The 26,519-nt window shown below is 46.0% G+C and overlaps 1 protein-coding gene across 1 annotated transcript; it reads left to right on the plus strand.

The window, feature by feature from the left end:
• The first annotated feature begins 14,403 nt into the window (after positions 1-14,403).
• On the plus strand, positions 14,404-26,081 carry VAX1 (ventral anterior homeobox 1). Its single transcript, XM_054277210.1, has 6 exons — positions 14,404-14,863; positions 16,577-16,764; positions 18,442-18,990; positions 24,443-24,507; positions 25,371-25,453; positions 25,974-26,081. The coding sequence occupies exons 1-3, from the start codon at positions 14,626-14,628 to the stop codon at positions 18,982-18,984; spliced, it is 969 nt and encodes a 322-aa protein (XP_054133185.1). The 5' UTR covers positions 14,404-14,625; the 3' UTR covers positions 18,985-18,990; positions 24,443-24,507; positions 25,371-25,453; positions 25,974-26,081.
• Positions 26,082-26,519: the final 438 nt, after the last annotated feature.

The following is a 26,519-nucleotide window of genomic DNA, read 5'->3' on the forward strand; positions in this document are numbered from 1 at the left end:
CTGATACTCTGCACTCAATGGAAGACACTTCCCTTCTGAATGAGGATTATGTGCAAAACGCAACTTGGCAGAAAGATCCAAATTAAATTCATGCTTCAGTTAATTCAGATTCATTTTCCTGATTGCCCTAGCACACCACACAACCAAATCCCTGTGTATATTTGCTCCTTTTCTTTTTAAGGAGTTGATACAAATCTCTTCTCCTGGGGAGTGTTGCAAGATGCGTGTGCTGAATATTGTGATTCTCTCAGGCATTAACTAGAGTAATAAAATACCTGGGATGTATTTTTATATCGCTGTTATTACTACAAACATTAGTTTAGGATACTGGATCCACTCTACGACCGTGTTTCCAGTGTTTTTTACTAACATGCTGCAAGCAGCATTCCAGCTAATCACCTTAATGGAAATTAGAGAGGAAAATGGTCTATTAGGCTATTTAATCTATCCTCACTCAGTAACATTTTCTTACAGTTTTCAGTCCAGCCTTAAATTTAAAAATAGCCAGTAGGAATTATTCTGCAGTCTCCAGAGGTTGTTATACCAACAGATAGCTCAGGAAAGTGTGAAAATACACTAAAAAGAGGTTACTAAGAAATGTTTTCTGGTGGTCAGCTTTATTTTCTTTCTTTCTGTTTCGTGTTATCCAATTGTTGTAAGTCACACATCCCTCTGACAAACTAAATGTGTTCTCTCTTCTTCATCTGGACTCCTGTCACCATGACCCTACTGTGTTTTTAATGTGGGTGTTTTGGGGTTTGTTGGGGTTTTTTTTCCCTACAGAAGGTTAATAAAAGAGTGTGAGTTTAGCTCGGGCTTCATTCCAGGCAGCACCTTGACTACTCATTTATATCCAAATTCTTGCTCTTTTTCTTTTCCCTTGTTTGACACCTTGACGGCAAACAGCATAATCTTTCTTGCAGATTTATTTTTTCCTCTGAAATGATAGGAGAAGTTGGAAATTTGTTTGCTTCTGCCCCAAGCTGCTTTCTCTGCTGTTTCCTCTATGAAACATTTACATAGAGCTGGTACCCCACAGAGAATAAATGTATGGTACGGCAGCATGTGGGAGCTTTCTGTGGCAGGCTAGTACATTTTATGTCACAGCCTCAATGTAATTTCACCCTCTTACTAAGGGTATGGTCTGCCTCACCCTCTCCTTGGCAAAATTACTCCTTACACAGGGATCTCCTGGCCCCTTCTGCATCTCCATGCACCCCCCTGTGCTTGTCCCTCCAGCTCTGTCCCCATCTGTGCAGCTGATCCCACAGTGACACCGAGGACTCCAGCCGGGGGGACACAGCCATTTTCCGGGGGTTGTTTCATTCCATCTGCTTCCCCCTGCAGTTCCTCAGCTGGCACCACTGGGACAAGCAGCCACAGCAGGATGATCTGCAGGGGTGAGGTGCAGAAAGTGCCTAACCAGGCTGTGCCACCAAAATGATGTCACGGTGCTGCAGTGCAACTTTCTGTCGTCACGCGAAGCCTGTGATGGCGTGTGTGGATGTGAGCTAGCCTGGCCTGCTGCTCTTGGTGGTGCTCAGAGGCTTAGACACAAACCATGTCCCCTCCTGGCCTGCTTGCCCCCACAGGCTGCCCTCTGGTCAGATGACGTGCAATTCCCTCCCCTAGGCTAGATTGAATGCAGTCCAGTAATTGCCTGAGGAACAATAAATCATACATGAGACAAAGCATTCATTTACACCACTTTATTTCTGTAACAATGAGAGAAACTGAAATGGACCATTGTTAAAGATCACTATTTCCTGCTCTGTAATAAAAGTCTCATCTTCCCTGATGCTTGTTTATTTTATAAATGTCTCTGCTTTGGCTTTCATATTTAGCTGCCAGCAGGACACCATTATTCCCTGACAGCATTCTGTTCCTTCTCCATTGTCATTACTGCTGGAGTGATGTTATATTGCTGTGCTTGGCCTAGATGGTGGTGCTTTCTTATCCTGCATTTCCCATTGCTTTTCCCATCCAGGCTTCCAATGTGGCACAGCGCAGACGTGGCAACACTTAAAAAACAATGTTTTTGTGGAGTATTAGCAATTCTGGTTTTGCTTTAAAAAACCTCAACAACAAAACCCCCACTGATTGCTGCTGTTTATTATTATGTTTCCAAGTCCAGTTGAGAAGGACTGAGCTGAAGTGCATGAGTTGCACCTACACTGCAGAGACCCCAAGGACCAAATGGGTCTCTGCTGTCCCACTTTGGAGACCACACCAATGTGTCAGAGCCCCACAACCCGCAGTGGACTGTCAGGAAGTGAAAAAAGGCAAAGACCCTGGGACACGAGTGCTGTTTCCACATCTTTTTTTCAAATGGAGGGTTGTGTGCATCAAGGGGCAGGGGTAAGATCTCAACCCTGATGCCTGTGCACCTTCCAAGGGGATGGGCAGGGCTGACCTGTCCAGATCCACACACTTGGGAAGAGCAGAGTGCCTGTAGGGTGGTGAGATGAGCAGTGCCAAGCTTGAAGCAAAGCTTTTTGGAGTCAATGGGAGCATTTCCACTCATTTCAAGGACTTGTATTACCCTCTTGAACATCTACAAATGAAAGATACTGTACTCAAGACAACCTATTTTTTAGGGCCACTTTGCCCTGCTGCCCATCTGCTTTGTTGATCTCAGAGCACCACCAGCAAAACAGCAAAACCAGCAGCAAAGTCCTGGTATGTACCACACTGCTTCTCCTTTCAAGAGCTGAAATGTAATAATCCCCCTGACTCTCCCGTCCTTCAGCCACACACACAGCATTCCCTTTAATATTGCTATGGCTCACTTCTCCTTCTTCTTCTTTTCTCTTTTAAACAAAATTCCCAAGTGGAGGTATCAAGGTTTTCCTACAGCTCTGTTTCACTTAAAAAATAATTGGATCGTTATTTTCTATAAGGACCAAACTTCAACAGTAAGTAATTTCTAGAGATGTCAAGTGGCTCAGCATAAAAGTTAATCTTGATCTATTGGTTTGTTAGGTGTGTTTACATCCCACCAGTTAGCTCTCCTTAAACAAGAGTGATTTGAAGCCCTTTCTGGAGAGCATGAAAATGATTCCCCCAGCACTTAGATCCTCAGGGCCATAATCCAACAAAAGCAGGCTTATCTTTAAGCATATGTGTAGCCCTGTCAAAGTCAATGGGGCTCCAGATGTGTTTAAAGATAAACACATACTTAAGTGCCTTGCTGTATTGGAACTCCTTGACTGTTTTATTTCCATTTAATTTCAATAGAAGGCCTTAAATTTTGTACATAGAAGCAGAGGATTCTTGCTGGATGACACATTAGAATATTATTTTCAAGGAGATTGAATAAGGAAATCCCAACATCATAGAAATAATTTTGAATTATTCAGATGGTTTATTTCAACTGTAATGAATCTATATTGTTTGACTTGTTTTACTTGGGGCTTCAGGATAGAAGCACTGCAAACATGGAATTGAGCCACAAAGCTCTGCTAGGCTCCACTCCAGTGCCACAAGTCCAATACCCCACTTTAGGGAAGTTGCTTCACCTGCTCAAGCTTCATGTCACCACTGCAAAAATGAAGATTATTAACATTTCCTTTATCTCACTTCAGTTGCCTAGTAAATGCTTGAGCAAGGATTTGATAATAGAAAATGCTGAAAGCTGCTTCTATTGAAAAAATATAGCTGGAAAAAAATATTGATTGCAAACCTGCTTGGGAAAAAAAATGTTTCTTTGAGTTTTCCACATGCTCTAGCAATCAAATTGATCAAACAGCAATTTTATGCAACTGTTTCTTAACATTTCAGAGAATGAGCTCTGCTATTCTGGATGACTGAGCTCCAGATGAAAGCGCAGCAGCAAAATCATCGCAGCAAATGAAACTGAGGGAGCTGAGCTTTATTGCCCAGTGCATTGTAAGGGATGACCATCTGCATGGCCTTTTGGGTTGGGTGGCTTTGTTTGGACTCTCCATCTAGCTGCAGGAGTCCTCTGGCAGGGTGTGTGCTGCCTGCTATGCCTGGCCCTGCTGCGGGCAGTGTCACAGCCAGCACAGCAGCAGTGCCAGCACCCAGCCCTGCAGAGCTGCTGGGGTGTGCCTGGGAGGCAGCAGGCTGGAAGGCAATCGGGGAGGTGCATCACATGCCGTGTCTCCAGATTCTCCTGAGATTCCTCCTGCAGGAAGAGACAGCCTTTGGGCTCATCTATATTTCAGCTGCTCCAGTGACTGCAGCTTCTGCAGAGTCATGGCTGGTGGTCAGACACAGCAGCGCTGCTCTGGTTTTTCCTGCAGCTCCCAGCACCCCTGAGCACAGGAGGGGCAGGGTGCTGTGTCTGCCCTGCCGGAGCTGCATGGAATCATCCTGCTGCACAAGCTGTGGGTGTGGAAAGGGCTGCAAGGCAAGCAGCCTTTCATTCCTGTCAGACTGCGGGCAACTGGATAGATCCCGTTTAAAAGGAAGGGGATGGGAGGGAGGCACTCAAAGAGTGGGAACATAATGAAATGAAAAGAAATCCAGATGTGGTGTTCATTTGCCTGAAAGGACTGCTGCCTGGGCCTTCCCACGCAGTGCAACAATTGCCACTCCATCTGCTAAGGAAGCAGCTATTCACACGGAGCTGCCTTCCCACGGCACAGCACAGCCCGTGACACCCAGGTTTGCAGCACAAACCAACAGCCACCTGCCAGTGTGGCACTAGCAGCAAGCTTGGGCAGCGGGTGATGTCCTTTTCCCCAGCTGGAAAGACTTTACAGGAGCCAGTGTGACAACATGGCCCCGTGTGCCACACAGCATCTCCCCAACACACCTCGTGTCTTGAGGTGACAGAAGCAGGGACTGGCATGATCACAGAGGGAAAACTCATTCTGTGTAAACATCCACTGACCTGTGCTGCTTAATTCAAGGCCAGGCACTGGCCCCTGTTTGGCAGGAGAAGGACTGAGTGGTTACTCTAGGCTGAGGTTCTACAGCTTCTTTTTATTTTTTTCCCAGCTGACATTTAGCTCCTCTCAGTAGCTCAGCTTTCCATTTCCCCTTTGCCATGTCTATTCTGCCAGGAAACTTGCTGGCTGCTTTATTGCCTTGAATGTCCAGCTCTTCTGCTATTCTTTTCACATCTGTACAGTCATTTTTCCTTTTCCTTCTGAATCAGAGCACCACTCCAAACAACCCTGTGAAGTACAGTCTATTATCCCTTTTCTCCACAAAGCGGTTTTGAATTTTCATATGTAATGTGCTATATAAAAATAAAAAACCTTGTCCTGTCTTAATAGCCTAATTCTTAAACAGTTATGGCCTCATTCTCCTTCAAAGTACATAATTTCCATTGACAGCAGTGGGAACAGTGCCAACACAATGGTGAATTAGTTCCCATGAAAAAAAAGATGCAGACACCAAAAGGTCCAATTCTGCTCTTCATTAGGAGGAAATGAAGGTAGAGCTGACAAAAAAAGATAAAACCAAAACACAAAATAGCATGAAACAGCTTCATACTAGCCAGGCAGTAGGGAAACAGCTTCATACTAAGCAGGCAGTAGGCTGCTAACTGAGAAGTCATTGGAACTGACCATAATATGGCAGGAGTGTGAGTCAAGAGAAATTCAATAACATCAGTAGCACCTCATCCCTGTGGCAAAGCCTGGAGCCAGCCCTCAGAGCTGTGCCTTCCCCTGAGCTGGGGAAGGCTGGTACAGCTGGACCTCCCCTGACTCGTGGGGGATCCAAGCCAGTGCTTCAAGAACATCTCAAAATATTTCCAAGTGTTTGTCCTTCACAGCCAGACACCACATGGATGTTGTCAGTGCCATATTAAAGGGCAGGGAGTGGGTGGCATCATTTCTACACCTGAGAACTCAACAGTGGGGCTTGGCAGTTATTCAACTTCCCTGCTGTTTAACACCTCTGTTCTCTGAATATTTTTTCTTTTCTTTGTGGATAGTCTTGTAGTTGGAGCTCTTCCCTGAGGATCTCACTCCATCTCTCTGGCAAAACTGGGAAAGCATAGCATTCTCTGGGCTTCTTTTTTTTCACCAATTAAAAAATAATAAAATTAAATAAAATTAAATAAATAATTTCTTCCATCTGTAAAAATTAAAGAAATCATATTTCTTATCAAATTAGTCTGTTTCAGATTGTTAAAAACTTAAAGAATAATCTTTTTTTTTTGTATGACATCTAATCCATCAAGAGCACAAACAGATATGGGGATTCCTGATGTTTTTAATGTAGCATCACTTTTCTTGTGCTATTCAATTGTAAAAACATCCTAGCAATAAAAATAGACAATCTATATACTAGTAATACCAAGTCTTTATGAAACACATTATTTGAGATTTGTACCTCTCTGCTATTTAAATGAATAACCAAACTGTAACTACACCTAAACTCCTTTATATTCATAAATAGGAAACTATGAGAGTTTGGTAAAAATTGTCATACTTCTGACCAGAGTTTCTGCCTGACAATAAAGCTGCTGTGTTCCTCCACTGCTAGAAGAACAGCTTCTACTGCTCCTTTCACACAAAAGTGAGCCTTGGAGTCCAGGCAGCAAGATCTGGACTCCAGGATGTCTTAAAATTATAGAATTGTTCAAGATCTTTAAGATCTTCAACAATAAGCTCAGCACCAGCACAATGTTCATCATTAAACCATGTGCCACATCCACATTTTTGAGAATGCTTCTAGAGATGGTGGAATCATCTTATCTTATCCAGATTATTTACTTCTGGGAACTGGAAAACATAATAAATAATCTCTCTTGTGCACCCAGAAGGGGAATGCACCTTCTGCTACAGGAGTTTAGTTTCCAAATTTTGCAATCCCCTTGTGAAAGGAATCCGTGGGAGTGCACCAGAGCAAAATATCTCTTCTTGTTATTCCTCCTCTCCTCCTTGTCCTTGCCTGTGCTTTGCAGAAACTTGAAGCACACCAAACTTTGACAAGCTTGGCTTTGCAGAACCCCACTTCTGAGCTGTCCTCCACATTTAGGATTAATGTTATCTGCTATCCCAAATGTGCTGCTCTGGCTTTTTCCTACCCCATGCCACCAGTCCTTCAGGTACCTCACAGAGTACCCTGCTCCTGGTACTGCAAGGAAGAACAAACTAACTCCCAAAGAGATGCACTTCTGCCCCACTCCCCAGGGTGAGCAGTGCCCAGCCCTGGGTGTAAAACTCAATCAGGCTGATCATTGTTTTCAACCCTGTGTAACGAGTTAATCCTAACAATGTCCAACTCACTTTAAATTCACACCAAAGTATTTGCCTCAGTAACCTCCTGAAACAGCAGCTCCCGTAGGTGATGAGACATGTCTGGGCATTTAGTTTTCATTCTAAACTTGCTGGGTTTAAATTTAACCTGATGCTTATTCACATGTGACAAAATAAAGAGGGTACGATGTTCAGTGCTTGAGAATTTTGGCTTCCACAATCAGCTTCCTTTTCATCTTCTTCTCATCCAAATAATTCCAGTCTTTGACATGTCTTGTGTATTAGTCCTAGCAGTTCTGTAACTGTTCTTTATTTTAATTTCTTGAACATTTTTTGACTCTACTATGCACCTCAAGAGAGAAGAGGATAAATAGAATGAACACAGATTTAATGTGTAATTATGGCATAATCCTGCTATATGGCATAAACCAGCTATCCTGATGAGTTTTTGGCATTCTGCTCTATCTTTATATGAAACCAAATAGTCTTCTTTTTTGTTTTTTTAAAGCTGCTGGTACAGATTGAGGTAAATCAGACACTGCTGACTTATGGTACAGGTTCTTTTCCCTCAGAGATTGCAGGAAATTCAGGGCTTTTCAGATTATTTGAGCTATACAGTTAATCACTGATGATTTACATTCCTTTTCATTTAGCCACGCTCAGAGCTGTCTCCATCGTGCTGCTCACCCTCCCAGCATGCTTAAATCCATCAGGTGAAGTATTCACCATAAAGTGAACTCATCCCAAGCTGACCCACAATCTCCAATGGGTTTTAACAAACCAAAGTGCACTGATTTTTTTGCCTATGTTTTCCATAATTTTCCATGACAAAATGTTTGGAAATGCACTGAATCATTATTTTCAGGTGTGCCTCTGAAATACTGCTATCTTCTGGGTAATAAAATCCTGCCAGTATTCAAGCTACATATTCAGTCAAAAATTTCCTATAAATGTGACTCTGTTCCCCTTTATGAGTGTACCTTCAAGACCCATAGTTCAATAATTTTCTGTTTAGGCTCTTATTTGTTGGATGTAATCAAAAGGTCCAGGTAGACAAACCTTTCCAGAAAAGATTTGATTTTGTTTGTGGTTGTACTTGTGGTTGCTGTTGACATTTTCCATTTCCACATAGGGAATAAAGTAATTACATGATAATAAAGTAAAAACAGCAAAAAAATCAAACTTAAACCATTTCAGGAAGATTTTAGCCAAATCTGCTGGATGCCTCTGGGTGAGCCTTAGGATGATGTCAGAGTTTCTCTCACCCCAGAGTGAAGGGACAGTTTCCAATCTCTCACATATTCCAACATGACTGTCCTGCAGCTTTCCCTGGATCCTTGGGACCATGCTTATGAGTTTTTGAGATACTCTTTGTGTTCAATCTGACCTGACTTAAGCTTTCAAAATCAAAGCACTAAATGGTTTAACCCAAAATGTGACCTTTTTATTTTTTTAATTTGATGCAAAGGTCTTTAGTGGTAAAACACCAAATATTGAGAAGAGTGCAGTTCACATCTACTGCTCTGGACATGTCACCTTCGCAAACAACTCCTCTTGTTTAAACCTTCAAGCTTGCTTTTATTGGCTCTGTGAAAAAAATATGATTGTGAGAGTTTTAGCACCAATAGTAAAGGCTCATGGTCTAACAGCTTTTGAGGTGGTAAATACTCATGAGTGCTCCAGGCAAGCTGGTAAAGCTCAGTCCCCTCTCAGGAGAGGGTGAAATGAAGGCAGGGAGAGTTGGAGTGCTCAGGTGCTGCTGATCACAGAGGCAGCCAGTGACATGGGGGAGGCTGAAACCAAAGGCTCTCAGTCTGCTTTCGGAGAGAAACCAGTATTTCCTCTCAAATCACAGTTTTCCCTCATGGAAAGAATCCTGTCTCAGCCCTGTTCAGATGGCTTGCATATGCCATGGGCATGATCCAGGCAATAAAGCTTTGTAATAAACCACTGTCCAGATTGATAACTGTAAGGAGCATCTCATAATGACCACAACATGATTAGTCATGATACATGTGTGATACCCATGCTCATTATTACTGGCCTCCAGAACAGCACTGCTGAGTCCTGCCAATGTGCTCAGTTTAGTACTGGGAGAGACAATACTGCAATTACTGCCAAAGTATGCAGGAACATTTAGCAGCAGCTGGTTGGGGATTCTGCACCAGGCAGGAAATCAGGAGCACAGCAAAGCATGGCAGGGTAGGAGCTGCAAGGACTAACTTAGATTATCTGGATTGATGCTTTATTTTAAATATGTCTCTGGGTGTGCCCATTTATTTTAAACAGTTTTCTTGCAGAACAGAAGGCATGCATGGGGTGCTGGCATGAAGAACACAACATCTGCACTGGAGCTGATGAAACCTATTTGGAAACAGCTACATACCAATATTTGGTGTTGTTGCCCACTTATAAAGCAGAGAGATATTTTCTTTTTCTTGCTGTTGCACCCATTATGTTTGTGAGCCTGTAACATTTCATTTCATGTACATCTTTTATATCATGACCCAAGGGCCCACATAACATTGAAAAACACAAATGTACCTGAGCATCAGTCCTTGGAAAGTCTGGGAAAGTGCAATTAGAGCTGTTTCTAGCCATGCAGACTACCACAAACATGACAACCTTACCTTCCACTTCACACAGAGAGCTGAACTGAGTCAAAGACTTCAATCCTTTCCTTCAAAGGCAGTGTAAAGTTTCCAGAGAGAAACACATTTCTGTTCTTCGAGGATACTACTGCCCTGTGTGGGAGAAGTCCATTTTCCAGGCTCAGTTGCAGGAGATGAAGGCAATGCACACTAGAACAAATCTCTATTTGAAACAGAGAGCTTAGCACAGGCCCTCTGAATGTCCCCTAAATACACAGTAATATGTACATTTTGAAACTTCCAGAGTCCATCTTCTGTTGCAAGGAAATTTCCTCAACAGCAGCGAGTAACTGCAAAAACAGAAGAGTTGCTGGTTATGCTGTGCGCTTTGTTTGAGAAGGTGATCAATGTTCCTGTTGGTAAACATATTCCTGAGACCTGTGGGAAAGAACCTGCTGTGAACCTTCATCTTGATAAAGATCTTCTTCCTCGGCACTGACACAGCCACTCACACTGGACAGGAACACCCTGTCCAAGAGAAATGTAACATTGATGCACAAAATAATAACATTTTTCTTGTCTTTTTGTAGCAATTCCTTGACATTGTCACATGTATCATTATGAGTAACACCACACTCTCTGTTAATTCGAAATAACCAGGAAGTTGTTCAGCCCCAAGGTACCAGCTCACATCCCCTGTGCTAAACAAGTATCCAAAAAAGGCCGAGCAGCTCCTTGCCAAAAGTATCTGTAAATTCAAAAGCAAATAATCTGAGCCAAAAAAATCAGGAAAATTAATGGAATAAAAATTTGCTTAGGGCTATTAAACCCTGAGATAAATCTTTGAGTCAGAAGATCTTTGAACCATGCTTTTTAGCTTGAAACTCTTACTTTTATCAACAAAGAAGAACACAAGAAGCAGTAGCTATAATGTACATCTCTCCTGTACATGAAATAGAGATAAAAATAACATAAATAATGGCAGTCAATGAGAAACAGATTTTTCATTCTTCTGCATGTTAATGCAAACTAATAAAACTGTATTTGAAAAACAGAAAGGTCTACACAGCAAAGCACAGCCAGGGAGTACCTGTAGAGTGTACTAAGACATTTTAAGCATTATTTGAAGGGAAAAGAAGTAACTCTTAATCTGCTTATCCAGTGACACACGAGTGTGGATGTGAGGGTGCTGAAGCTACAGACATCCCTGAAGTTGTGACAGTAAGAGAGGGACATATCGTGTCCTGAAAGAACATCACATCCAAGAATGATTTAAGCATATTGTGGGGGGAAAAGTGAATGAGAATAGGTGAAAGGAAATTTAGTGACTGCTGGACTAAAGAAAACGTTGCTTTTGTAAAGGGTAAAATTCTGATTTTCCCAGTGCTGCTCTGGATGTTGCTATTTGTTGCAGATGAGCGGGCCTCAATTAAAGGAACTGAGCTCTGTTTGGACAGGCTTGTCTGCTCACTACAAGTTTTCTTCAGGATTAGACTCATTATTTGAATTTCCAGACCTTCAATAGCGCTATGTTCATAACGTGTGAAAGCAAATTTAACTGATTCAATTGGGAAAATTCTTTTTATACCACTGAATTCTATGGACAAAAAGATCCTTGAAATGTATTTATCAGAATATGGCACAAGTATAACAAAAATCCCCTGGTCTTTACTGAGCTTTGGATCAGGGACTTGTCAAAAAAAAAAAAAAAGCCAGATTATCACACAAACATAATATTTAATCTCCTGATATTCTGTTTCAAACAGTTTAATTGAGTTCAATAGCTCCATGTTTATTATTATGGCCTATGCATAGAGATTAGCATAAAGAAAACTATGGGGGGAAATGTCACACATACACCCACACACCTATGCAAATACAATTATAATTGCCTCTGTATTTCACAGCAAACCTTTTATGGGAATCACTACGCCCATTCTGTCTAAAATAAAATCCGTTAGGTAAAAATGTTTGTAGCAGAACTTTGTTTTGTTTAGCATTAAACAGCCATGTCCAGCTGGGACTGTTGATGGAGCCTTGCCTGTGCACACACACATGTTTGTGTTTATCTATATCACACAACAAAGCTGGCCTGCTATGCCCAGCCTATGCTTCAGCCACATTAAAAATTTCCCTAATCAGCATCCACTTGTTGCATTTCCCTTTGAGAGACCAAATCTCTCTGAAATGTATCAGAGATTTCCTGGTAGCCTGTCACCCAGCAGGCCTTTGAGCAGCGCTGCAAATCCATGGGGGGAATGAACTCCTTCCATGCTCTGTCTGCAGCTGCATGGAGCCTTGCACAGGGGCTGGGGTTTATTTGGGGCCCTGGGTTTATGTGGCTGCCATACAACGGGAGTTAATAAGAACAGAGCACCACAGGTCCCTGAGATGCACTGGCTGTAAGGAAAGAAGAAACCTGGTCCATAATGAGGATGTTCCATGTCTGGTTGTATGCATAAACAGAGTTGAAATGAGAGGGTTTGATGAAGGTCTTAGGTACACCTTACCAATCTCAATCCGACTTTTCAGACAATGTCAGTATAAATAAATTATGGAGATTTGTGGGAAAATTACAAATATTTGAGATTTCTCCTAAAGACAACTCACTGAAATGTACCTATGAACAGCCATCTTATTTTTCTTTTCTTTTTTTTTTAATCCCCTTTCCTTTCCTTTCCTTTCCTTTCCTTTCCTTTCCTTTCCTTTCCTTTCCTTTCCTTTCCTTTCCTTTCCTTTCCTTTCCTTTCCTTTCCTTTCCTTTCCTTTCCTTTCCTTTCCTTTCCTTTCCTTTCCTTTCCTTTCCTTTCCTTTCCCCTCTCCTTTCCACCCTCCCCACCCCCCCGTTCTTTTCTCGCCTCCCATGAATTTCCTGTTTATGCTGATCGAGCACTGGGTTCTTCCCTCCATTCCACCACCTTGGACAAAGATTGTGTCCCATGGGATGAGGGTGGGTGGTTTTTCCACCAGCAGAGGCAGGATGAGGCCCATGGAGCTGAGTTCTGCTTCTCCCTCCTGGCGCCATCAGCAACAAGGCACAGGACTGGCCCTGCCTGCTTCAGGTGGGTGGAATTCCCAGGCAGGCAGGCAGGGGACGAGGCAGGGAACAGCCAGCCCGGTGGATACACCGCCATTTGTGTGAAAAATTCTCAGGGAAAATTCTTTCTCTCCCTCTCAGGCCCCTAAACTCTTTGTGAATGGGGCCAGTGCAACATGTGGCCTTTCACCTCGCCCAAGAACCACTGCCAGACAGCCACACTCAGAGAATTGTTTGTTAATAGTCCAATTAGATAATTGCCATCTTTCACTCCTTTTGCTCTACGTTTCCCATAAAGGAATGAATAAGGAGAGAAGCATGAAGAGGGCTTCTGCCCTGCAAGGTGACAAGAAGGACTGGAGCATGCTCTTTGCACAAGGCCATTTGCTTGAATTGAATCATTGTAGCCTAATCAATGGTCTTATTGGATTACTGGCTGTTGCGGTTCTCAGAGATATTGTAGCAGAGACAATGAAATAGCTAGAGTAAAACTTTTTTCTCCTTTAGTGGATCACGCAGTTGAGATTTTTCACGGGCTATCTCTCCCTCTCTCTCTCTCTCTCTCTCTCCTTCCCTCCCTCCCTCTCTCTCTCCCTCTTTCTCCCCCTCTCTCTTTCTCCCCCCTCCTGGATCCACTGCACACAAAGCTGGCTTTTTTTTTTTTTTTTTTTTTTTTTCAATGAGCAGGCTCTGCGAATAGGTTCAGTGTTTGCGAAGGTGCAGAATTAGCAGACACACATGCATGCACACATACACACACACACAGAGGGAGAAGCACAAAAAGCAAGTATCGGGACTGAAATAAGGAGAGGTAGGAGTTTAAGATGGCTGTCTGTGGGGAGATGTGTTAACGAGGATTTCTGCTGGCCAAGATAACCTGCTTCCTTGGAGAGATCTGCTTGGAGGAAGAACTTTTTGGGTGTGTGCGTCCTGGGGATCTGTTTGTTTGTTTACAATCCAGGGGGCTTTTTTTTTTTTTTTTTTTTGCTTTTTCTTCACCCCCCCTGCAACTGCATTTTTTCAGCCTTTCCTAGCAGCTTTATTCAGATTTATTTGGCGTGCTTTGGAGAAAGCCACTATATAATCGGGAGGTCAAAGGCAGACTGAAGAAAGTTAATAATGGCTGCTAATGGTGCTAACAATTCAGGGTGAATCTTGTCAAAAGTTGGGTTTTTTTTTTTTCCCTCTCCCCCACCCTTTTTTTCCTCTCTCCTTTTTTTTTTTTTTTTTTTTTTTTTTTTTTTTTTTTTTTTTTTTCTGGAAGTCTCAGTCTTTTGATTGTGTGTTTCCTGAAAGCAAGACCAATCATTTCAGTTTATTCACTGGCTAAACTCTACTTGATTGGGGACAAGCACACAAACCATCCATTACGATCTGATATATTATCCAAACAATTTAGTGTATTCATGAGGTAACCTAAATGTGGAGGCTGCAAAATTACCCGTAATCAATTGAAACAGCGAGTGCGCGTCCCTCTGTGTGTCTAACAACTACATGTCTCTGTAATAAGGCAGACATTAAATCATTTTAGAGTTGTACTGTTGAGTACCTGATCACTGGGCGCTCTGGGAAGCTGGACAGTCACATTAGGACGCTGGGACTGAGGAAGCCGCTGCTTTTCCAGTGGGATAAAACCCGATCTTCCTTCTCAAGGTGCTTTACAGATCCCCACCGATCTCACCCTAAGTCGTGCAATATCCAGCATAGACTTCGTCTTCTTCTTCTTCTTCTACTCTTCTATAATTTTTTTGTTATCGTTGTTGGCGCTTTTTTTTTTTTGGTTTTTTTTTTTTTTGTTTTGTTTTTATTGCACTACATGTTTGGGAAACAAGACAAAATGGACGTTAGATGCAGTTCAGAGACTGAAGCTAACCGGGTCTCGAAGAACGGACATAAAGAGGGCAAGGAAAGCAAAGGGTCTGAAGGAAATATTTCTACTTCTTTTTTGAAGGATCAGCAAGGGACTTTTTCTGCCTCTGCAGCCACGGAAGGTTGTAATAAAAGTAAATCTAGTTCGGCTGATCCGGACTATTGCAGGAGGATCCTAGTTAGAGGTATGAGTTTGAGGTGTTTGGCGAGGGTGGGGGAAGGTGAGCCCGGGAGATGGGGTTGATTTTGCCGCTTTGCCTGGGGTCTGGCCCTGGGTCCAAAGCCCTTCCTACGGCTGCGGGGGAGAGATCCCGCTCCGGGCCGGGCTGTGCCGTGCCCCGGCCCCGCTCCGCCGCCTTTATCCCGGGGAATTTCCGCCGCAGTCTCGGCGCAAAGTTAAGCCGCGGTTGCTGCTCCCCGGCGCTGCCCCGGAACGGACCGGCCCCGCTCATTGTTGTTTTGTTTTTCCTTTCCTGCCCCGCAGCTTTCCCGGGGTCCCGGTCCCCGCAGGGAGCCCCGCGTTCGTTCCCGCGGGGCCGCGGCTCTGCCGGGCGCGCTCCCTCCGCGCCCGCGCATCCCGCCCGCGGCCGGCCGCGCACCTCGGCGAGGGGCAGCGAGGCCCTCTCGGAGGGCAGAGATTCCCCCTGTGCCTCCTCTCTCCGTGCCCGGCAGCCCGTAGAAAAAGGCTGTTTTAAAATAACAACCAGCCTTAGGATAAATGGAGGGATAACGAAGGGTTATTTAATTATTACTTTTTAGTAGTTATACGTTTAATTTCCCTCAATCTTCGTCCTTTCTCCAGGCTAAAATAGCTAAATAATCTTATTCTTACTCCCTCCAAAAAAAAAAGAAAAAATTACCTGAAGAAATTTCAGTTTTATTAAGGTGCGTTTTGGGGGAGGAGGGAGAGAAAAGAATCGGAACAAAATATGTGGGAAGCAGGCCTTGAAAGCCAGAATTAATCCTTACGCCACTGGCTGACCCAGAGAAGGGTCAGATTAAAATGATGTGATTGTCTCTGATTTAAAACGTACCGAGGAGGTAAAATTACGGCAAGTAAAGTTCCGAAGGCTTTAAGGTAACCTGAATCTGGCTCTAGCTTGACAGTCGTGTTAATGAGATTTGTCCCGCTTTCCTTCCAGTCGGGGCTACCAGAAAAGTGAGGTTTCTGCGGGCTGGTTGGTGCCTTGTTTTCTTTCCCTCCCCCCCTCCTTTTTTTTTTTTTTTTTTCCCTCCTGCTTCTCGTTGCCAAAACCCCAAAGCGGCAGCGGCAGCGGTGCAGGGTGGGCTGGAGGTGTCCCCACGTTCACAGTGGCAGGCAGCCAGGTCGGGGCACTGCTGCCTCCAAAAGCTTTTTTTTTTTTTTTTTTTTTTTTTTTGGAAGCATGAGAAACTTGTTATTAAAAAAATAATAAGAAGAAGTGTTTATATTTTGGGGTGGGAGACGGAATGTGTATGGTGGCTACCAGCAAGTCCTAGCCCGGAGCCCAAGGGGAACAAAGAGTAGCCCTGCACTCCAGGCAGGCACAAAGCCTGGCCTGAAGGATCTCTCTCTCCCCAGCTTCCCAGAGGGGCCGTGGGTGATGCCGCAGTGTCGCACTGTGAGCGCAATATATTCAAAGTAATTTTTAAATGGGCTGAGGGGATTAATTATAGAGGCCCGGGCCCCCATCGCCCCCTCCTTCCTTCTGTGTTGTGGGTTTTTTCCCTTCCGTGGGTGCAGTGGCCAGGTGCAGAGCCTCAGTCGCAGGGACCCTGCTCCATCCCGACTCGTGCCTCGGTCCTGAAGGCGCTGGGGACGGCTCTTTCCCTTGGAAAAATTAGAAAAGTGTAAAAAGGAAGGGGAAAGCAGAAGAGGGTTGCCTGGGTATGAAGCTGACTGCGCCTTTCTTTGCCAGATGCCAAAGGTTCAATCCGAGAGATTATTCTGCCTAAAGGGCTTGATCTGGACCGTCCCAAGCGGACCCGCACCTCCTTCACGGCCGAGCAGCTCTACCGCCTGGAGATGGAGTTTCAGCGCTGCCAGTACGTCGTGGGCCGGGAGCGCACCGAGCTCGCCCGCCAGCTCAATCTCTCCGAGACTCAGGTAGCGCCCCAAGGACGGGGAGCCGCGCCTGCCCTGCCCTGCCCTGCCCCGCGGGCCCCCCTTCCCGGCCCGTGGGGGGCCCAAGGACGCGGCCTTGCGCGCCTCCTGCGCCCTCAGCGCAGCCCCCGCGGGGCGAGGGGCGAGGCAGCTCCGGGGTGCCCACGCGTGTCCGGCCGGGATGGAGCTGAGGGCTCGTGGCTGAGGAGTCCCGGCTGGGGACCTCTAACTGCGTGTCTCCCTAAGTGCGTGTGTCCTTGAGTGTGTCCCTAACTGCGTGTGTCCCTAACTGCGTGTGTCACGGCAAGGGGAACTGCTGGCCAAAGGAGTCCCTCGTGTCGCCTCACCCAGCCCCACTGGGCTCTCCCCGCGGGCGAGGAGGCCCGAGGGCCTCGGAAGGAGCTTGGCCACGAAGCCAAACTCCCGCCGGGCCGGGAGCGGCACCCCCAGCTCCGGCCTGAGGGGATCCGGCCCCGCCAGGTTCGGTGTGCCCGGCTCCCCCAGCTCCGGCCCGGCCAGGCTCGGTGTGCCCGGCTCCCCCAGCTCCGGCCCGGCCAGGCTCGGTGTGCCCGGCTCCCCCAGCTCCGGCCCGGCTAGGCTCGCTGTGCCCGGCTCCCACAGTTCCGGCCCGAGGGGATCCGGCCCCGCCAGGCTCCGTGTGTTCGGCTGCGCGGAGCCGCCGCCCCCGGGCGCGGAGATTTCGCTGCTGCGGCCGGGGAGAAGCGAGGGGAGGCCGAGCCGCTCCCAGCCCCAGCATACAGGCGCTCAAAGTCGCAGGGAGAGACGAGCACCTTCCCCCCGGCCTGCCGGGCTGGAGATGTTCGGGCTGGGCTTTCCTGGGTATGAGAGATCCGGGGATGGGGCTGAAGTTTGGGCCGTATTTTGAGTCCTTTTATGTCCGAAGGGGAGAATCGCTCCTGCACCCTCCAGGGCAGAAAGGCCGGGGACCGACAGGAGGCCTAAAACTGTGTGAGAGCGCAGGGAAGCACCCAAAAGTCCAAACTTAAAGCTGGTTTCATATTTCCACAAAACATCATATAACAGTAAATTCCCCTGATATGATAATTAGCTTTTTCTTTCCTTGCCGCATAGGAATGACAAGTTCAACAGCTTGTAGGTTACAGAACCTGCCATGGGTGGGTTTTGTAGTGTTTTGGTTTGGTTTTGGTTTTGTTTGTTGTTTTTTGGGTGACTTCCAGAATGCTTTTTTTAAGTTGAATATTATTTAAAATTATTTGGGGGTAGAGAGAGAGCGTCCAGCTTGGAATACGGGGAAAGAAGCTCATTGCTGCTGTTACCCCCAGGAAGGGCAGTCGGAGCGGGCAGCGGCTGCTGGGAGCCGCGGAGTGCCCGGGGCTCCGGCTGAGCCGGCTTAGAATAAAGCGGTGAGAAAGGGCTGGCTCCGTCCCGCGGAGAATTCCCGGCCTGTAGTAAACTAGGACGAAGTGAGAGGTCTGGTTAAAGATGCAGAACGAAAGGCCCCGGGGTCACCCCGAAACCGGGCCCAGACAGAGGGTGCGGGGGGCTGTGTCTGTGAGCGTGGCTTTGTGCGTTTTGGAAGCGCTCCCCGCTGCCAAGTGCCTGTGCCCCAGCCCTCCCCCTCAGCCTCCGGGGGGGGCACCTGCCGGGGGCCGCCGCTGCTCCCGCCCCGCTGACCCTGCCTCTCTCCCCGGCCCGCAGGTCAAGGTCTGGTTCCAGAACCGGCGCACCAAGCAGAAGAAGGACCAGGGCAAGGACTCCGAGCTGCGCTCGGTGGTGTCCGAGACCGCCGCCACCTGCAGCGTCCTGCGGCTGCTGGAGCAAGGCCGGCTGCTGTCTCCGCCGGGGCTGCCGGGCCTGCTGCCGCCCTGTGCCACGGGCGCGCTGGGCTCGGCGCTGCGCGGGCCCGGCCTGGCCGCGGCGGGCGGCGGCAGCGCGGCGGCGGCTCCGGGCGGCGGCGGCGGCGGCTCCCCGCACCCTCCGGCCGCCAGCGGAGCCGCCGGGCCGCCCCCGCCCGCGGCGCTGCACGGAGCGGCGGCCGCGGGGCACGGGCTGTTCGGGCTGCCGGTGCCCGCGCTGCTGGGCTCCGTGGCCGGCCGCCTCTCCTCCGCGCCCCTGGCCGTGGCCGGCTCGCTGGCGGGCAACTTGCAGGAACTGTCGGCCCGCTACCTGAGCTCGTCCGCCTTCGAGCCCTACTCCCGGACCAACAATAAAGAGAGCGCTGAGAAAAAAGCACTGGACTGACTCTAAGTACCTTCCCCCTATTTATATTTATAGTCTCTATTTGTGGCGGTATTTATGGGACGGGCGGCCCCGCTCCCCGCCGCCCCCGAGCCCCGCGGCGCGGCTCCCTCCGCGGGCCGGGGCGGAGCGGGGCCCGCAGCCCGGGGCAGCCGGGGCCGGGGCCGGGGCGCGGCGGGGGCTGCGGGCGCCTCCCGGTGCGCTCCCGCTGCCCACGGTCCGTCTGTCCGGGCGGGAGGGGCGATCGCGCTGCTCGTTCGGTCGGGAAGGGACGCAGAGGGTCAGCGGTCGGGCCGAGGGTCGGCCGGGCTCCCCTCCATCGGCTTCGGCCAATGCCGAGCGAGGGAGCGGGGTTTCGGAGAGAGGAGGATGGAGCTGCCAGGTGATGCCCGTTTTGGGGTGGTTTTTTTGTGTCCCCCGGACTCAGTGATTTCTAAGCACAAAGGTTTTGGGGCCCCACCTGTGGCCCCCGTTTACCCCCACACTCGCTGCACTACAGCCCCGAGCGAGCCCTTAGCGCCAGTCAGGAAATCCTCCAGCAACTTTTCTTTTTCTTGGTAAATCTTGAATGTGGGAAGGGCCGAGACGGACTGAACGTACAGTCACGAATAGGGGAGACAGAAACCGGTAGCTGCAGAAATTTTGCGTAAAATTGTCTCTTCCTTCGAGATAACACAACGCCCCCCCTTTTTTTCCCCTTTTTTCCTTTTTTTTTTTTTTTTTAATTTGAATTCCAACGGGCCTGTCCCGCGGAGCTTATCTGCAAAAACAAGTCTGCAGACAAATCATGGAACTCACAAATCTATTTGTATCCAGATCTGTTGCGATCGTAATTTTAATTTTTATTGCTCTATTTGATTTTTCCAAATAATTTCAATGTTCATCTAAACACAAAAAAACCCTGTAGCCTTCCTTCCTCCTAAAATAACCCTCTCGCATATCGCTCACACTTCATTTAAAACGAACGTAAAATATAAAAATCGTATCTTTTATTGTTATTTTTGTACTTTAAAACACATCTATGTAACAAACTTTTTTTTTCATAATTCTTACTGCTATTTTCTCCACAAACATATGTATTTCACCTTCTAGTATTCTGGATCGAATATTTTCTGTTCAGTTTCGGTACTTGAATTTGCCACAAAAGGGATGCTGTACTTAGGTAGTTCTTTGGGGGAAAAAATTATTTACTTTGGTTTTAAGTTTCTTTTCTTTCTTTGAACTTTAACACATGGCGTTTACAAACTGTATAAATACGTGCCACCAAACTGTAACCAAAAAAGAAAAAAAAAATTACAAAAAGTGGAATGGTTGCTGTAGAATATAGAATTAACTATAGACCAGAACTGGACAGAAGGAGCTGGATGAAAAGAAAATAGTAATTTTATTGTAAATTATTTACGTCTGAAGTTTCTAGGCAACTAGTCGAAAAAATAATGAATGAATCGAGCGCTGAGCCCTTGCTACTAACTTTTGTTCTGAATGTTTTGAATATTTGGATGTTTTGTATTTATGTGGTGAGAGTGAAATATATTATATCTATATGATGACGGAATTAGGTGTATTTTCGTCTTATATTTGTAGCACCCAAATTGCCTTCATTTACACGTGCACTGAAAAAAAAACAACAAAAAACCAACAAAATAACAACAAAGCCCTATCCCTATTTAACCTGCCCGATTTTTCCTTTTTTAAAATTAAATTTAATGTTTCATTTTAAGCGGGGGGCTGTGAGATCCCCTTCCTAGAGGGTGATTTCCCGGCTGGGGCAGTTTGGGGCATTCCCAGTCCCGTGCTCGGCTCTGACCCAGCCCTTGCAGCTCTCCCTGGCCCGGGGGCTGATCCCTGCCCGTGCCCGTGCCCGTGGTGCTGCCGGTGCCCCGAAGGTGCCCACCCTGCCAGGTGCCACCCCGTGCAGGGCACTGCTCACCTCCAAACCCGTCCGGGCCAGGCAGGCACTCCTGAGTGCACATCCGTGCGTGTGTGACAACAACATACAGATGTACGGGCACATCTAAAGACACTGGCACAGCTTGTGTGCACAAATACAGATATTTAGAGGGGTTTTCTGAGCAGCTCTTGCTTCCATTCTGATTGGCAGCCCAGCCCCGAGGGTTTTTACTGCGCAGGCAGTGCAGGTTTCCCAATGCCCTGGCTCTCCAGGCCATGCCGCCTGGGCAGGGTGGCACCTGCTGTCCCCACAGCTCTGCCCTGCCCTCAGGTCCCTCTGTGGCCTCCCCTGGGCTCTGCCACGAGCCTGTCCCAGCCAGGGCAGATGCACTGCTCCAGGTTAGGGGGGAAGGATGCAGTGGTGATGCTGATTTTGTTGGTTTTTTATGAAGAGTGTAGAAATGATCTGGGGAAGGGCAGCTGGGGTGAAGGAGGGGATCGCAGGTGCCATTTGAAGAGGTGACACTGAAACTGCTGGTCAAGACTGGAAAACTTCACGGGGAGGGAAAAGTGTTGTATTAAAAAGAAAAGAGCTGAATGTGACAGAAGAGATCTGCCAGGGAGATCTGGAGGGAGAGGGTGGTTTTCAGTTTGTGCCTTGCCTGGACTGCGCAGCATCACCCACAGCCCCGCACAAAGAGGGGAGCCCGGGCCTGGGCTGCCTTTGGGAATTCCCTTCCCAAGGAGGGAATTGTCACCACCCAAACCCTCCCTGGGCTCCCCTGCCAAACGTGGGGCTGAGCTGTGTGATGAATTTGCCCTGTCTTGCAGGACCTCCCTGCAGCTGAGATGGGGCCATTTCAGTGCCCAGATTCGCTGCTGCGTTGTGAGCCATGGGAACAGCAGCACAAACGAGTTCTGACAGAGCTGGCTCAGGTGCCCTCATCTAAAAGGTGGATTTCCCTGCTCCTCTCTTTAACCAGAGATTGCAGGAGAATTTCTTTCCCGTCACACAGGTGCCATGAGGCTCTTTTTCCCTGGTTGCTGGCCTGATCTGCAGTCTCAGGGCTGGAGCTGTGGTCAGTGTAAGCTCTTTGCTCCTCTTGTAAGGCAGTTTAAGCCAGCATCAGGCTAAATTGCTGACGCAGAAGCCCTTATTTTACAGCTTTGCAGCCCTCAGTATACATGTGAAGAGCCAGACATTTTTATTCTTATTACTATTATTATTAATTATTTCTGAACATTTAAAAGGAAAAAAAAAGAGGGATGTGCCTTGAAGTGTGAAGGAGTCTTGTCTAAGCATTGAGGTGAAATAAATACTTCAGGAAATTTTAATTTCTTTTTTTTCCTTGTCTCCTTCAAATTCCACCTGTCCCATATCAGGGGCTGCTTGTGGGCTGGGGTTGGAGCAAAAACCAGAGGCTCCCCAGTCCCATGCAGGGCTGTCACAGTCCTGTTCCAGTCTCTGCTTGTGACTCAGGCCAAAACCTTGGAGCCCCAAGGGAGGGAGGCAATCGGTCATTTTCTTTAAAATTTTCAGCATTTCAAAAGCACGGGGTCCCTGAGAGCCAAGACACCCTGCTTTCTACAAAACAGACATATAAAATGTGTTCATTTGCATTTCTGTAAAAAAAAAGAGGGAATACCACCTGTGTCATGGCATAGGACAAGTAAAAAATCATTCATACACACATCTACATATACAGTGAAGCTGAATATAAAAGCTGGTTTGGTTTTTTTGGTTAGTTGTTTCAGTGGGATTTTTTGTCTTTTTTTTTTTCCAACTACACCAAAGCTGTTCTGAAGCTGTGTGCTGCCCAGAGACACTACTTGCTTGTTTGCACTGAAATGCTGATTTTCATCCTACTGGAGCAATGAACACAAGCCACCTTCCTGTAGCTATTTGCTGCTGAAAGGTTTTGCTGCATTTCTTGCTGTATTTTTATTTGTGGCCATCACTGGGGCATTAGAGCTCAATCAGAGAAATATTTGGTTTATGCAGAGGGAACGTGTGAATGTGAGGGGCAGGAATATTTAGTAGGAAAGCAAATAAACTAAGTATAAATCTATATCTGGCATGAATTTTTAAACGAAATCACAGAAGGATTTCTGTGGCAGATGGACTTCCCCAAACTTTTCCTTAGCAGCAGCTACACATAGGGCTTAGGATTTACAAAGATGGAGTGCAGCATGGGCTAGTTAAATTTCTTCATCTGAAGAAATTCATCAACTCAAGGAGTATTTTCACAGTTACATGGACAATATATCTTTTCCTGTGGCTCTCAGGAAGGAAAAGCTCCCGGGATCAGCTCCAGAGCACCCAGGAAAAACACAAAACAATGCTAGCCAGGTACACATAGGGAAAAGAGGAATCGGTCTATTTAGAGGATATTTTCAAAAGCATTTGCCCACTCACTTAACATAGACCCTGCTTTATTTGCTGCTCCTCCATATCCCTCATGCCAGGGATTAGTGCAGCCTCTGACCACTCTGTCCCCATTTGCAATCCTGTCATCAGCCCAAGGTACATGACCTTGTGACATGGAAAAAAGCACACCAGGTCTCTGATTAACTTCAGAGTATTTAATTACATTTAAGGAAAGAAAAACACTTCCAGAGAATAACTCTTAAACAGAAGCAAGTCACAGCCACCAGCAAGTGTTTAACAAAATTACCAGGGAAGCTAAAATGAGATCAATGGATGTGATGCTGTCTATGCAACAGCCACAATATAAATTGTGACCCTGGGCCATAGCTGTGGCCAAAGTGCTGGCTGGCAGGGGCTGACCTGGAACATTTCTAACTCAGGTGTAAGAACTCTCTAACAAACACTTTACTCCCCATCTTTCTGCTTCTTATAATTGCTGAGCAACTTAAACACAGTATTTATTTATTATCTTTCTAAATGTACTTGTTAGTGCTCATGCTGTTCTTCATCTCTGTCTAAATGACGGATTCTAGTTTGTATATTAAGTCTCAAACTTTTCTAGTGGAGCTAGTTCCACAGTCAATCACACACAGAACAAAAATTATTATATTTTGTATATGTTTTTATATGTTTATATGGGTTTTTTGGTATATGTCAACTTCTTGTTGGCATGAATTGTCCCATATTCTGTCATTAGAAGTAGCAAAACAGATGTTCCCACCTTCTGCAACCACATCCTTTTTAATTCTTTTACCATGTTATCTTTTTTTTCCTTTTCCATGAACAATCAAAATAATTTTAACTTATTTTCATACACAGTTCTTGCAAACTGTACTTAATGTAACTGTTTGCCAAGAGGTGCTGCCTTTTTTTTTTAATTCTCTTTTCTTGTTCTTATTCTCCCTGGAAAAAAAATAAGTTCGCAGAGCTTTTTTCTCTTCAGCTATCTGTAACCCATTCTTCTGTTTGATCTCCCTGCTGTGAGCAAGAATGAAAACATCACATCAGTATAAGGATTTGCCCAGAACACAAACCTTTACTTGGCACTTAGTGTCATTGCCAATGCAAGAAAACTGGATCACAGGCCTCATCTGATGAGATGCCACGGCCTGGGTGAATAAATTGGTTTTTTTTATGTTTCAGCTGAAGCAGAAAACCAAGGAACCAGATGTAGCAGAGGGCAAATAAAAGAGTTCAATCCACACAAGGTGGGTCCACAAAGTTTGTCACAGAACCAGGCACATCTACCTGGCAGAAACCTCTTCTTACAGCTCTCACAAATGAATGGTTTGGCTGCTTAAAGAAACAGCACCAAAGGTATGGGCAAAACCAGGGTTTAGTATGAATTTTTGGAAATGCAGCTTGACATAGTTTCATGGCAAGGTTCACTCTACAATTTACTGCACAGGTTAAAGTGTAAAAAGAAAGATCAAATTAAAAGCAATTTGAAATGATTTGTATGGAATCTGGGAATGCAAAAGCAGGTAAAGGTGTAAAGGATATGGATGCAAAGGGGTTTAGCAGCACTTAATCATTGAATTCTTTAACATTTACAACAGTGATTCAGTAGGGCTCACTACAACAATGGCTTAACCATAGATTTGAGACAGTAACATTCATACCACAATCAACTCACAGGCACACAGGTAAAATGATGTGTACACAGATTTCTATGGGTGTAAAGGCTCCTATCAAAAATTCCTCTCAGGTTCAGTGAAATATTCACACCAAATCATTGCACTCACACCAAATCATCAATGCTCACACTTTGCATTTCCTGACAGACAAGGGTTTCACTCTGAGGAATGTAGAGATGTGGTGGGGTGGGGAATCAGCCTCAGCCTTGTTGTCAGAGATGGTTCCTTGAGTACCCCAAGCTTGGCTTGGGAGCTCTGAGAGGTGCCCCAGTCACAGGGAGGTGCTGCTGCTGCAGCTGCTGCAGTCCAGGAGAACTCAAAGGGTCTCACTTAGGACCACCATTTACAGGGTCACAGGATGATTGACTTTGGCCATCAGTAGGTTTCCCTCCTGACCATAACCCAAGCCAATAACTGCTGTGCTTTTTTTGCAGCTTGCCAGAGTGCTGTGACAATGGTACCATTCCACCCAGGCTACAATTCACACTGGTGCCCCTCCACTCAGGCCACAGCCCAGGTAAGTGGTTTACCAAGGTTACAAAGGAAAATTGCTTATCCTTTGTTTCCCACCTTTTTTTGGAAGCTGATGTTTCTGGTGCTTTCCACCTCTACAGTGCAAGAGCTCCTGGTACAACCAGGGAGTGATTTATGGTGTGGTAAATGGACACTTCACCCCTCAGCTGGTTCCACCAGGGTTTTTCAGAAGCTTCTGAGGTCACAGAGCAGGCCCAAGGATGGGGAGGGTGCCAGATGAACCACCACAACAATCCAGAAAGTGCTGAAAACAACTGAAAGTGCTTGAAAACCAGTCTGTGAGATGGATGGAAAACCAAAGGGAAACTTGTTTTCCAATTTTGTCTCAAAAATTTTAAAAAATGAACATGAATTTAAATTTTTTCCTAAGGTTGGTATCCTTTGCATATTAGAAGATTTTTTTATTAGTCTAGCTGCACAGGGATCAATCCAGCAAAAAAATTTGCAAGAGTTCTTGTTCTTCTAAATTCCCTTCTACTTTTTTTTTTTTCTTCTTATTTTAGTGGACAAAAAGTAGAAGGAAACTCATCCTGGCAAGCAATGAGTTGGCAAGTCATGAGCTGTGGATTCAGGTTGGATGTTGGGAAGAAAGCCAGCCAGAACACAAAAGAGAGAAAGGTTACTGAGGTCATACCTGTCTACAAAAATGCTGTTAGAGAGAGAAACAAGTGAAGGACAACCTGAAGCATGGAAGGATGTCCTCGTGGCTTAATTCAAAACCCATGAAAGTTAAGAAGAAAAATTAAGAAAATTAAGAAGACGAATTCTCATATTCTCATTTTTGCCAGAATTTGTCCGATTCTGAGAGCACTGTTAGTCATTGGCCAGTGAGTTTCTATCTGCTCTTCCTCTGAAATGGGGATGCTGATGCTCATCTAAACCTGTTCAGAAGGAGGTATGAGTATCAAGTACAAGTGTACTGAAATAAAGTTGAGGCAAAATTGTGGTCAAAAATTTGACAGCCACCGTAGTTGACTCCAATTCAGTGTTAGCACTTATTGCCTCTTGTTAGCCCTGATCTTTCTTCCTTTCTTTATTTTCTTGCCTTG

The sequence above is a fragment of the Melozone crissalis genome, unplaced genomic scaffold (assembly GCF_028551555.1).
Source record: "Melozone crissalis strain CALT ecotype California unplaced genomic scaffold, PUWL_Pcris_2 ptg000019l_1, whole genome shotgun sequence".
Classification (NCBI taxonomy): Eukaryota; Metazoa; Chordata; class Aves; order Passeriformes; family Passerellidae; genus Melozone; species Melozone crissalis.

Coding starts and splice junctions, on each gene's coding strand:
- VAX1 (XM_054277210.1), top strand. CDS start 14,626: ATGTTTGGGAAACAAGACAAAATGGACGTTAGATGCAGTTCAGAGACT. Junction 14,864..16,576: donor CAGGAGGATCCTAGTTAGAG/GTATGAGTTTGA, acceptor TTTCTTTGCCAG/ATGCCAAAGGTTCAATCCGA. Junction 16,765..18,441: donor TCAATCTCTCCGAGACTCAG/GTAGCGCCCCAA, acceptor CCCGGCCCGCAG/GTCAAGGTCTGGTTCCAGAA.